We start from the raw sequence: 12,795 nt of genomic DNA, 5'->3' as shown, positions 1-12,795 counted from the left end.
GCACCATCAGCTTTCTTCGCCACATTTGCTTATGCACCCATTTGTCTTCAGTGATCCGTTCGACACCTCGTGATCACACAGGCTGATATGCTGTTCCATGTGGGCTTTGTTGCTTCTGAGGTAGATGGCTGCTTGTTTACCTTCAAGCTTTTAAGACCCCAGACGCTATATCTTTTGATAGCTGGGCATTGTTCTTGCATTGTGGAAGTACTTGAGTGGAGGACCAATGTCCATCTGCTACCTTAAAACTAAACCTATAAATATATGTACATAGATCTATTTCCCCAACATCGTATATTTACATATGTACATGCCTGTATTTAGACCTCTATAAATGCCCCCCTTGCCTCCTAGTTCTTTCCTCTATTTCCTTTTACTTTCCTCTTGTCCCACTATCATGCTCATTTGAATTTCAGTAATTCTTCTTGGTTACATTGCCCTTGATCAATCCCTACCAAGCCTCTCACACCCTCCTTGCCACTGATTCTGGATCACTTGCTGTTCCCTTGCCTTCTGCCAATTTTAAGCATGATTTCCTCTAGGTTAAAATATTGCAGAAGGTACAGCCCATGGATTGTGGTAGGTCTCACCTTTCTATTGGGAAGGTCTCGTGTGTCTGTGAACAAGAGCATGCACACAGGGTGTGTCCCTGAGTTCAAGCAGCTGTCACATGACCATAATTGAATGCAACAGTCTTTCTCAGAAGCTGACAAAGAGTGTCTTTTGCTGCAGCAAACACTGCTTTCTAAAACTCCAGCCAAAATAGGAATCCTGTTAAATCCAGGGCTCTATGGCTTTTAAGGAACACTAAGAACAGAGCTCTGGTAGGGTAGTGGTTTTGTGTTGGGCTGCGATCCCCGTGGTTAGCAGTTAAAGGCTACCAACAGCTCCATGGGAGGAAGACTGGGCTTTCTACGCATGTAAACAATTACAGTCTTAGAAACCCATTAGGTGGTCAGCATTGACTGGAGGGCAATGAGTTAGGGTTTTTTGAGTTTTTTATGGAAAACAGGAACAAGAACCAAAGCAGAACACTGAAAATGGGGAACTAAGAACTATAAACCAGAGTGGAAATTAAAAGGGGACTAAGACTACTCAATCTTGAGAATTGATTAACTTAATCTTTCCCTCAAGTGTCTGAGGTAGCATTACATAGAAAGTCTCTGTTCCCACTTAAATGTAACCAAATGAAAGTAACATCACAGCAACCTAAACAATGGGTGTCATCCTGGTTGTTAGGTCTACAGTCCTTCTTCATGTTGAATTTTCACCTAATGTGAAGGAGTCCTGGAGGTGTATTGGGTCAACAGTTGGCTGCTAACTGAAAGGACTGTGGTTCCAACTCACCAGAAAGATCATGCAATCTGCCTCTGTAAAGATTAAGGCTTTGGAAACCCTATAGAGCAGTTCTTCTCTGTCACATAGGGTTGATAAGTCAGACTCTACTTGACAGAAATAGGTTTGACTGATGGCACTAAGAATGCTAATCTTCAAAATACGAGTGTACCCACAAATAGTGTCTTCCCTTAAACACTCCTTTCATCTACTCATTTTTCTGTGTCCTTTTTGCAGACCAAAGATTTTCATTCACCAATATTTGTCTTGAATTTAAAAATGTCACTGGAATGGTGTCAAATTTTATATTCTAGTTATTCTATTTACACTTTATTCATACTTTATAACATAAAGGACTGCAATCATATCCCTTCTTATCTGAATTTTTAACTTTGTTTGGACTTGTTTCCATAAAGAAATTCATCCCTTTGACCATGAATGATATCTCTTTTATGAACTTCTCTTAATTAGGTTCTTTTCTTTTTGGTGTCCTAACCAGAGTTGCATGCACGATCCCAAGGATAGCACACATCACAATTTTCTAAAATGGAAAAATATTGTCTTCTCCTTTTGACCTCCAATGAATGGTTTAAATAGATAGTACTCTGAGAAAAGAGTCGTCCAACTCCAAAGCTACCTTTGGTGTACTGTCACATCATTTAATGTATACATACCGGGCCTTTTGTGTTACATTTTATACTCTTTTCCTGTGGAGGCCTACAAGGGTTAGTACTTAACCCTATGAGTAGTGGGAAGGGTCTTGCCAGAAAATGAGAAATCATTTAAGAAATCATGTTAATCATTCAGGGAAGTGGAAGAGAATCAGGAGATAGAAACTATAAAGAAGATCCTTGAGATCCAGGAGGAGAGGGGCACTGGAAACGTCTATACTGGAAGGAATATAGATGTGCAGTAATGTGTAACTATTAAGATGGCACACAAAGATTTACCATGTTTGTGGATTGAAAAGCTCATTATTCTTAATCTGTCAATACTTCCAAGTGGATTTATAAATTTTAACGCAGTATTATTAAAATCCTAGCAGATTTAGTGTGCATGTAAAATGACATGCTGATTCTACAATTTATATTGAAATACAAAAAAACCCGACGATAGCTAAAGCAATCTTAAAGAAATGTAGCTACATTAGAGGATTTACACTATCAGATAGTAATACTTACAAATCCATAGTAATGAAAAGCTTGTTATATTGGACACAAAGACCGACAAATATATCAATGAAGCTGAACCTACATATATAAATATTCGGTTTAAGACAGAGCTGACCTTGTAGTGCAGGGAGAATGGACTTTCTTTTTCTGTGAAAAAGAAATTTTTGTAATTAATGTCACTGATTTGAACATGTAGGAATGGTTTGATTGTGTATGTTTTTGCTGTGTATATTCTCAATAGCAACAAAGTGAAAATTTAAAGATAAAAGCAAAGAAAAGGTCACTTGAGCTTTACCACACACCTTACCCAAATATCACTTCAAGATGGATTATAGATCTGAATGTGAAAGGTAAAACAATAACGCTTGAAGAAAAAAAGCACAGAAGAATATCTTCAGGATTTACGGGTAAGCAAAAGTTTGTTTATAAAAAGGATGCAAACGTGGTAGCCATAAAAAAGGAAAATGATATGTTAGTTGCATTAAAATTTGGAGCTGCTATTCCAGAGGCACCATTAAAACAGTGTAAAAGAGAGGCACATAGTGGAACAGATATGTAAAACATGTTTAACTTATAGAACACATATCTAAAATACATTTTTAAAACCCCTACAAATCAATACTAATAATAACACATAGACAACTCAATAGAAAAAAATGAGCCAGAGATTTGGAACAGAAATTCACAAAAAGGACAAAAAAATTAAACATGAAAAACTTAACTTTATTACTTATTATGGAAATGCACATTTGAACTATCATTTGATAAAATTTCACCTCCCCACAAAAATGAGCAAACTCACTGCCATCAAGTGAATCTTGACTCACAGCCCCCTTCGAGGGCGAGTAAAAGTGCCCCCACAGACTTTTGAGACTGCAACACTTCATGGGAGAAAAAAGCCTCATCTTTCTCTCACAGAGTGGCTGGTGGTTTCAAACTGCTGACCTTGTAGTTAGCAGCCCAATGCATAACCCCTACACTACTCGGGCTCCTTCACATCCCCTAGAATAGCTAAAATGCAAAAGAGAAAATACAATTGTAGAGTTTTTATATACTGATGTGTAGGGGTGTAAATTGAGACAATTACTTTTCAGAACTATTTAGTCACATCTATTAAAACACATGTATACCTATAGCTCAGCAAGTCCACTCCTACATATATTCCCCCCAGAAAAGTGTGTACATATGTTCACCAAAAGTCATGTACCATAATATTTTTATAAGCTGTATTCACTAAGCTACAAAATGGGATAAACTACATGTCTGCTGAATCAGAATAGCTGAATTGTATATCCATACAATGGAATACTAAACAGCAATGACACCAAACAAATTCTAACAACAAAGAAGTCACACACAAAAGAATGTATATATGTGAGCCAATTGTATGGAGTTCCTGAAAAAACAGACATACAATTGATCTATGTTAGAAGTTAGGATAGTGGCAACTGTAGGGAGTAGCAGTGATAGTTGAAAAGGTGTGAGGGAGACTTTTGAGGCGCTGAAGTGTTATGTTTCTTGATCTGGAGGCTAATTACGTGGGTGTGTTCACTTCAGCACATTGCATCCTCTTGCTAAGTGCACTCTTTGGTAAGTGATTTGTAGTTAAGACTTAAAAAAAATATGTACCTGTAATATGGAGGTGTGTTTGGGGTTTAAGAGGAAAGAACTCTAGCAAAAAGATCTTCCCATTGGGTTCCTAGAGAATGGAATCATGCTGGAATTCCAGAAAGTAAAACCCTAAAAATCAGATTCCATAGTGTTCCGCACACTGTGTTTATGTCTGAGAGTTAATCCAAGCCTGTAGAAAATTCATGAATTGTATGATCCATGAATTGAGCTGTGATAAATATAGGAAAGGTTCATTTGTTTAGGGGCCGAGGATTAAGATTGTTACTTATCTGAGGTTAACTTGGTTTGTGGTTGTCATAAACACAAGAGAGAAGGTATCATTGGGAACTAGGGCCCCAAAGTCCAGTCCCAAGTTAGTGTAGTTGAAAAGGTTACATTTCTCACACTCCCTTGGCGTTATTATGACCATGTGACTGAATTTTGGCCAATATGGGTAGAACCAGGGGAAGAGAGCTGTGTCACTTCTAGGCCTGGTCTAGGAAAACCTCCCCTGTGTGTTCTTCCATGTTTTCGTTTCGTTGTTTTAAAAGTCTCTACCTGGTACAAATGGGCAGAAATGTTAAAATGACTGTTGAAGTTTAGACAGCCTCCATCAGGTTGGCTTTGAAAATTTCGTGCCACAGGGTCCTTCTCCATCCCTGGGACTACATTTGATGGTAGCATTGGGGTTTATTTTGTTACAGACTGGCATTTTCTTAACTAATAAATTGAGGATAATGAAAATTTTGTATAGAATCTCTACTCTTTGTTGCCTTTTAATCTATAATTGCTTACTAGCTTGATCTTACCCGCACTTCCTCTTACCTCATAAGTCATAACTAATATCTAATAAGCATCATTATATTTATTAGGTTGTAAGATCACACTCAAAAGATTCTTTGTAATCTTTACATTCACCTTGTTACACTAACAATATCTTTCTACATATTTGTCCTTTACTACTTGGTGACTGAAAGAGTTTAGGACTATCTTTAATTACATAATGTACATTTCCATTACATTAACATTTCCATTACATATTTCATTGCATGTTTTCTACTCCCAAGCCACTGCCTCTAACCTTCAGGTTTCTCTCTCTCTCTCTCTCTCTCTCTCTTTAACTAAACTCATTGTAATATCCATTGAGACATATTGACTGGGGCCAATGTTAACTTGTTAATTATTAAAATCAATGGGCTCTTTTAGGTCCTTATTATACTGGACCTCTCTGACACATTTGATGGTGTTAATTCACGTTTGAAAACTCTCAACTCCCTTGTATTCATAAACTCCAGACTGCTAGTTTTCCTTCTCTCTCTCTAATGGTTCTTTTTGGATCTCCTTCATGAACTTTTCCCCTATTTTGTTCTACAAATATCGGGGTTGCGGCTACCAAAAGATTTAACGTCTGTGGTCTTAAAGGCTTGAAGACAAACAAGCGGCCATCTAGCTGAGAAGCATCAAAGCCCACATGGAAGAAGCACACCAGCCTGTCTGATCATGAGGTGTAGAAGGGATCAGTTATCAGACATAAAAGAACTGAAAATCATTATCAGTGGGTGCCTGCTTTACTGACACAATCAATGCAGACAAACTTGTGCATAAGCAAATGTGGTGAAGAGAGCTAATGGCGCCCGACTATCAAAAGATATAGTGTCTGGGATCTTAAAGGCTTGAAGATAAACAAGTGGCCAACTAGCTCAGAAGCAACAAAGCCCACATGGAAGAAGCACAACAGCATGCGTGACCACAAGCTGTCAAAGAGATCAGGTATCAAGCATCAAAAAACAAAAAATATCATTGTAAAGGTGGGTGAGTGCAAAGTGGAGACTCAAAGCCCATCGATAGACAATTGGACACGCCCTCGCTGAAGGGTTGAGGGGAAGAGACAAGCCAATCGGGGTGCAGGGTAGCAACAATGAAACATATAACTTTCCTCTAGTTCTTAAATGCTTCCTCCACCCACCCACCCCCACTATCATGATCCCAATTCTACCTTACAAATCTGGCTACACCAGAGGATGTACATTGGTACAGATAGCAGCTGGAAACACAGGGAATCCAGGACAGATGACTCCTTCAGGACCAGTGGTGAAAGGGGCGAGGCCTGAAGGGGAAAGGAAAGGGGGGGGGAAAAGAGGAAACCAATTACAAGAATCTAGGTATTGCCTCCTTCCTGGGGGAGGGACAGCAGAGAAGAGGGCTGGGGGAGACATCCGACAGTATAACTTATGACAAAACTATAATAAGTTGTGAATTATGGAGGGTTCATGAGGGAGGAGGGTGGGGAGGGAGGAGGAAAATGAGCAACTGATATTAAGGGTTGAGGTGGAGGGAAAATGTTTTGAGAATGATGAGGGTAGCGAATGTACATATGTGCTTGACACAATGGATGGATGTATGGATTGTGATGAGAATTGTATGAGCCCCCAGTAAAATAATAAAAGAAAGTAAATGTCTAGAAAAGAGTAATGGCAACATTTGTAGAAATATGCTTGATACAATTGATGTATGGATTGTTATAAGAGTTGGGAAAGATGAGGGCAATGAATGCACAAAGTGCTTCACACAATTGATGTATGTATGGATTGTGATAAGAGTTGTATGAGCCCCTAATAAAATGATTTTAAAAAAGAATTGTACGAGCCCCCAATAAAATGATTAAGATAAATAAATAAAATTAAATCTTGGGGTTGCCCTGTGTCCCATTTTCAGTTTATTTTCCCCGCATTAGGTGATTTTATCTATGTTCATTATTTTTTATATTATTTCCTCCCTTCGGTGCCTCATAGCAGAGTGAGCGATCTTAGACGTCCGTTTGACACTGCTAGCCTTCAAGTTAAAAACCAGCCCACGCCTCTCTCCCCAGTGACTCTTTACAGAGCATATGCCAGCCTACTGAATAAGCCTTACAAAACTCTTGTCTAAATCAATTCACACTGCTTCAGGCTATAATGTCTACTCCGACTCCTACTTACTTCCCTCATTTAAAATTTTTACTTCAGGTTTTATCTCTGGCAGGAAACCTCCTCTAATATTGTCCCTGCTGCTCAATCTTCTGTGGGTGACCTTTCTTTGATTCCTACACTCTGCGGAGCTGACCCAGTCATTTCTGATTGATTTAAAGTGAACTCTATGTTTGCTCCAGGTTCTAGGACGAATTCCTAGATTCTTTGTAATGGGAATGGTGGCAAACTAGGTTACATATTGGGCTGCTATAGAAACCACCAACTGAGAAAGATGAGGCTTTCTACGCCTGTAAAAAGTTTGTCTCTGAATCCCATAGGGATTCTGTCCTATGAGCTGCAATCAACTCGATGGCAGGGTTGCAATGAACACACACACACTTACAATGAAGAAATTGGTTGAGGCCAATACCGGAGGTAAGTGGTGAGTTATAGATAGAATAATGCCATCGTTCACAAACTAGGAGGATCATTATTTCTAAAATGTCTTTCCTCTTTCTTGCTGCTTTACACTAACAGAAGTCATAGTAAACACAATTTCCCCCACCTGCTGAAAACCCCACCATAATCCCTTGGAAAGAATGCCAGTTGGCCCACACCAACAAATCATCCCATAAGACATGGCTCAGCGCCATTCGTCTAATGTACTGAACGGCCTGGGAGCGCCAACGTCATGCAGCCTCTTCGGGGAGGGAGGCCTGGGCGGGGAAGCCCATGGAATGAAGAAATGCATTCAACATTAATGCCTGAATTCCCTGAGAATCTTCCCACAGGCAGCTGAGCTCGCTCTCTCTCCCTTCCTCCCACCCCAAAGGTCTTTGACTCTCCCTTCCTTTTTCTTTGAAAGCCCGGGGTCCCTTTTCCAGCTTTTCTTACCCTTGTGGTCTCCTACCTGTCTGGATCAGAAGAAGGTAGACAAAAGGAGTCAGGCGCAGGGCCCTGGAGGCTCTGGACGGGGCTCCCCTTTCTCTCTTCATTTTGGGTGGCATTCTCCAGCTCTGGTGCAGACAATTAGCATGATTTCTCCACTCTGGGCACGTCCCTTTGTACCACTTGGAGTTTTTCTGCCTGAATACAACTCTGCCAACTTCCCTCTGAATACACAGAGCTCTGTGTATTGCTGGACTTGTTCTTTCCTCTCCGTCAGACCTGGAATTTTCTAGTTTCAAAGTCCTACATCCCGAGTTTGGAGTGGGTATACTGCTTAGGAAAAAAACAAAAATCAATAGAAGGTTCAATCTAGTGGGTCCTGGTGGCTAAGTAATCCTTGGCTGGTTTCCTCTGAGCCCCACTCCCAGTAGGAGATGGGGATCTGGGCTAAGAGGGGGAACTTGGTAGGAATATAGCCTAAAGTGAACAGGAAGACAGACTAAACTGAACTTTGTGCTCCCACCTATCCTGTCTCCAACTTACTTTTCCTGGTCTTGGGGAGAATACATACAGTGAAAGACCTCCATAAATCCTAAAAAAGCGAGATTTTTTTTAAATGGAGGTTTTTAAAAACTAGGAAATGAGAGATTCTAGAGAATTGTTGAAGAAATGGAAGCCCCCACTCCCCACGCCACCTGGCATTCTAGTCTGAAGGAAGAAGATGGAATAATGACTTGCATTCTGTATTTATTATACCTGGCTTTATCCTGCTTTCCCCCCATTGTCACAGAGTCACGCAGATGCTGGGACTTCTTTCCAGAAATCACTGAATCCAGCCAGTTTTCCAAAATAAGTCAGAGCGAAGAGGAAAGGAAAAGCCCTGACAGCCAGCTGCTCAGAGTAATGTTCCTAGCTCAACACCCTAGCCTTTTAGGTTTTGGGGGGTGAGAAACACCATCACTCTACCCTGGGCTCTCAGCCACAGTTACTCACCAGAACTCTCAGTGGAATGTAAATGTTATTGACTCTGTGATCTTAGGACAGTCTCATAACATCTTTGAGCTCCAGCTTTGTCAGCGGTAAAGTGAGGGAAACAGTATACTCCTATAGGAACTGTTGGTCATGGAAGGGTTGATGAAGATTTGATATAAGGCAGTGGTTCTCAACCTTCCTAATGACGTGACCCTTTAATACAGTTCCTCATGTTATGGTGACCCCCAAACATAAAATTATTTTTGTTGCTACTTCATAACTATAATTTTGCTACTGTTAAGAGTCATAATGTAAATAAATATCTGATATGCAGGAGATATTTTCATTGTTACGAATTGAACATAATTAAAGGATAGTAATTAATCACAAAACAATATGCAGTTATATATTGTGAAATGTTTATTTCTAATTACAAATAAATGAAATTTTGTCTTGAAGCATGGTGTTAGCATGGGTAACGGTCTTCACGCCTAGTACTCGTATGTGGGCTTCTCGGCATGTGGGTGGACCCACCTGGAGACGGATAGAGGAGCGGTGTCTCGGTTCCTAAGACCATCAGAAATGTGTGTTTTCCGATGGTCTTAGGTGACCCCTGTGAAAGGGTCATTGGACCCCCAAAGGGGTCACGACCCACAGGTTGAGAACCTCTGATATAAAGGAATACCTAGGAAATCCTTTGTTACAGAGATTTTTTTTTTTTTGATAGAAAGATGCTGAATTCAGAAAGAACTATTGCAATCAAGAGACTGCTCTAATATCTCCAAGAGTCTTGGGGTCAGACAACAGCAGAGTTTTCTTTTATAGAGACAAGAGTCAACCAAAACCAAACTTATGCTGCTGAGTCTATTGCGACATATGGCCACTCTACAGATCATAGTGTTTCTGATGCTGTAAACATATACATACATTATTTTTCTACCTACCTGATCGGGCATTCTTTTTATTAATTTAAACATTTGTGTGTGTGTGAACTCTCTAAGGATTTCCAGAGCAAGATCAGATTTTCAATAAACAATTCATACATCTGTTGTTGCATTACAATTTTACACTCCCCACAATGCAACATTACTTATCTCACTTCCTAAGTTCCCCACTTTCATTCTGCCTTCTTTCCTAACCTTTTGAACTTTGTCTTTGAGTCAAGACTGTCTTTTTGATCCCAGATGGTTGATTATGCTAAGGTATGCATACCTCTCGAGTGCTATTGTTCCCTCATAAACCTATTGTTTGAAAGTTGAGCCACAAGGGTGAGTGAGTTCCCTTCTGGAAATTCCTGAAGGATTAGAAAAGGGCCATAGTCTCAGTGGTTTCATTAGTCTCTGTGGAATGAACAAGCTTAGTATTGTTTATGATTTCGAATTTCGTTTCACGTTTTTTCTCTAAGTCTATCCAGGAGTAGTGGTAGCTGGATCCTATAGAGTCTGGTCTCAGCATCTTGGAGGCTGATGTTCGTGTGGTCCATTAGGTCATTGGACTAATTGTTTTCATGTGCCTTTGGTTTTCTTCCCTCTTCTTTGCTCTGGAGAGGGAGAGACCAATAGCTGCATTATAGATGGTCATTCATGGGCTTTTAAGACCCAAGTTGTACTCATCAAAATAGGATGTAGACCTGTCCTTATGGATTATGTCATGCCACTGGAATTCAGCCTACTGTTCTGGATTCCCAGGTAACTCATTCCCTCAAAATGTTTGGTGTAGTCTAAAAGAAGTTTTAATAGCTTTGCTTCCTTCATGCTCCACCACATTCATGAATATATTCAAAATATAGGTAAGCACAGCACGAGGTGAGGTGAGTAAGGTGTGTGGGGCAAGAGAGGCATGCTGGGTTTTTTGGCCAATGAGTAGCACACGGAGATGGCTGCGTGAGCAGGTGCATTATGGTGGTGAAACCAGTTCCCTGTCTGCCACAAACCAAGACCTTTTTGGTAGCACATTATTACACAATCTTCAGAACCTCTCTAAATAGAAAGCTTGAGTAACAGTCCGACCTGTGGAACGAACTTCAAAAGCACTACAAGTTGATATTTTCATCTGTCCAGAAAGTTGACAGCTGTCCAGAAGGGGATTTGTCATCAATCAACATTTCACCTTTTTTTTGAAATGAGAAAGCCACTCCACATGCTTGAATGTTTCCCAGAGCACTGTCCTTGTAAGCTGTGTTCAACATCAAAACAGTTTCTGCGGCACTTTTCCCAAGTAGGAAACAAAATTCCATACCACAAAAAATTAGGTTCTAGAGAAGCAGTCCTCCACCTGCAGGTCGCGACCCCTTTAGGGGGTCGAACGACCCTTTCACAGGGGTTACCTAAGCCCATTGGAAAACACATTTCCGATGGTCTTAGGAACCGAGACACCGCTCCTCTATCCATATACAGTTGGGTCCACCCACATGCAGATAGGCCCACATACGAGTAACCAGTGTGAAGACTGTTACCCATGCTACACCATGGTTCAAGACAAAATTTCATTTGCTTGTTATTAGAAATAAATATTTCACAATGTATAATTACATATTGTTTTGTAAATCACTATGCTTTAATTATGCTCAATTTTTAACAATAAAATACATCCTGCATATCAGATATTTACATTATGATTCATAACAGTAGCAAAATTACAGTTAGGAAGTAGCAACGAAAATAATTTTATGTTTGGGGGTCACCATAACATGAGGAACTGTGTTAAAGGGTCACGGCATTAGGAAGGTTGAAAACCACTGATCTAGAGAAACTACTTTTACAGAAAAGTTCACTGTGACCAGAAAGAACCTTCCCAGGTGATGCCACTGGGCGCACTAACTCAGAGCTAGTTGCTACATGCTCACCTCGTAGAAAAAATGTGTACTGTGAAAGCTCTACTCCATCCAGTGCAGTTCTGATTTTTGTGGGGTACCCCCTCGTATAGCAGTACTTATCTGTTTCCTTTAAGAGATGATATCTTAATTTTTTTTTTTCTACCCTTTCTCTGGCATTCATGCAGTGATCTTCTATGTCATGGTGAGGTCAAAGTTTACAATTCTCCACTTGGTCATTCCTACCAAACCCCGGTTTTGGATTTGTGAATGCAATGCTTGTCTTTTTAAATATTCGCTTTACATACTGAGGAAAACACAGAGTAGGCAAAAAATTGAGAAGACATTAATTATTGCATAGCCCATCTGAGTTAAGGAAGAAGAGCTGGAAGCCTTGGTTTTGAACTTTACGAGGAAGTCTAAACAATACTCTGGAATATGAAAATATGACTTTTTTCTTTTTTGTTTCTATGTACTTGACTTTCCTCATGAACTCTTCCTCCTTGAATGAATTTCTGCCCTTGAACAAAGATAAGCTGTTCATAGGTAGATGGCTTTACTTTTAGGTTCTCAGTTCTGTTCCATTGGTCTATGTGTCTATTGTATCAGTGTCAAGTTGTTTGACTACCATGTTTGTGTACTAGGGTTAGAGACTGAGACGTGTAAGACCTCCTACTTTGTCCTTCCTGTTGAGTAGCATTTTATTTATCTGAAGTCTCTTTCCTTTACATATAAAATTGGCCATTTGTTTTTCCATCTCTTTAAAGAATGATGATGGAAATCTGGATTGGAATAACATTCTAGCTGTAGATCACTTTGAGTATTATTGACATTTTCACAATATTTAATCTTCTCATGAGTATGGTATATTTTTCCATTTATGTAGGCACTTCATTGATCTCCTGCCATATTTCCTGCCGGCCCTAGTAACCATCAGTGGAGTGCTGTCCTTGGATTCATTTGATGTTGCACCTGTCAGCCTGTGGTCTTCTTCCCTCCTTTTCCTGCTTCCTGGGTGATCAGCCCCCACAGCTACATGAGTCAGGAGAAGCCTCCA

At 40.0% G+C, this 12,795-nt stretch overlaps 1 protein-coding gene across 1 annotated transcript in view; it reads right to left on the bottom strand.

Moving 5' to 3' along the window:
* HEPACAM (hepatic and glial cell adhesion molecule) overlaps positions 1-8,242 on the bottom strand; it is a 39,546-nt gene extending 31,304 nt beyond the window's left edge. Inside the window, exon 1 of the mRNA XM_045283686.1 lies at positions 7,977-8,242. Coding sequence (XP_045139621.1) covers positions 7,977-8,073 — 97 coding nt within the window. The 5' untranslated portion in view covers positions 8,074-8,242. The remainder of the gene's footprint in view (positions 1-7,976) is intronic.
* Between the last annotated feature and the right edge of the window lie 4,553 nt (positions 8,243-12,795).

Source organism: Echinops telfairi, unplaced genomic scaffold (assembly GCF_000313985.2).
Source record: "Echinops telfairi isolate 266 unplaced genomic scaffold, ASM31398v2 ScPeMD7_7465;HRSCAF=8503, whole genome shotgun sequence".
In the NCBI taxonomy this organism is placed as follows: domain Eukaryota; kingdom Metazoa; phylum Chordata; class Mammalia; order Afrosoricida; family Tenrecidae; genus Echinops; species Echinops telfairi.
This window is presented reverse-complemented; position numbering and strand designations above follow the sequence as displayed.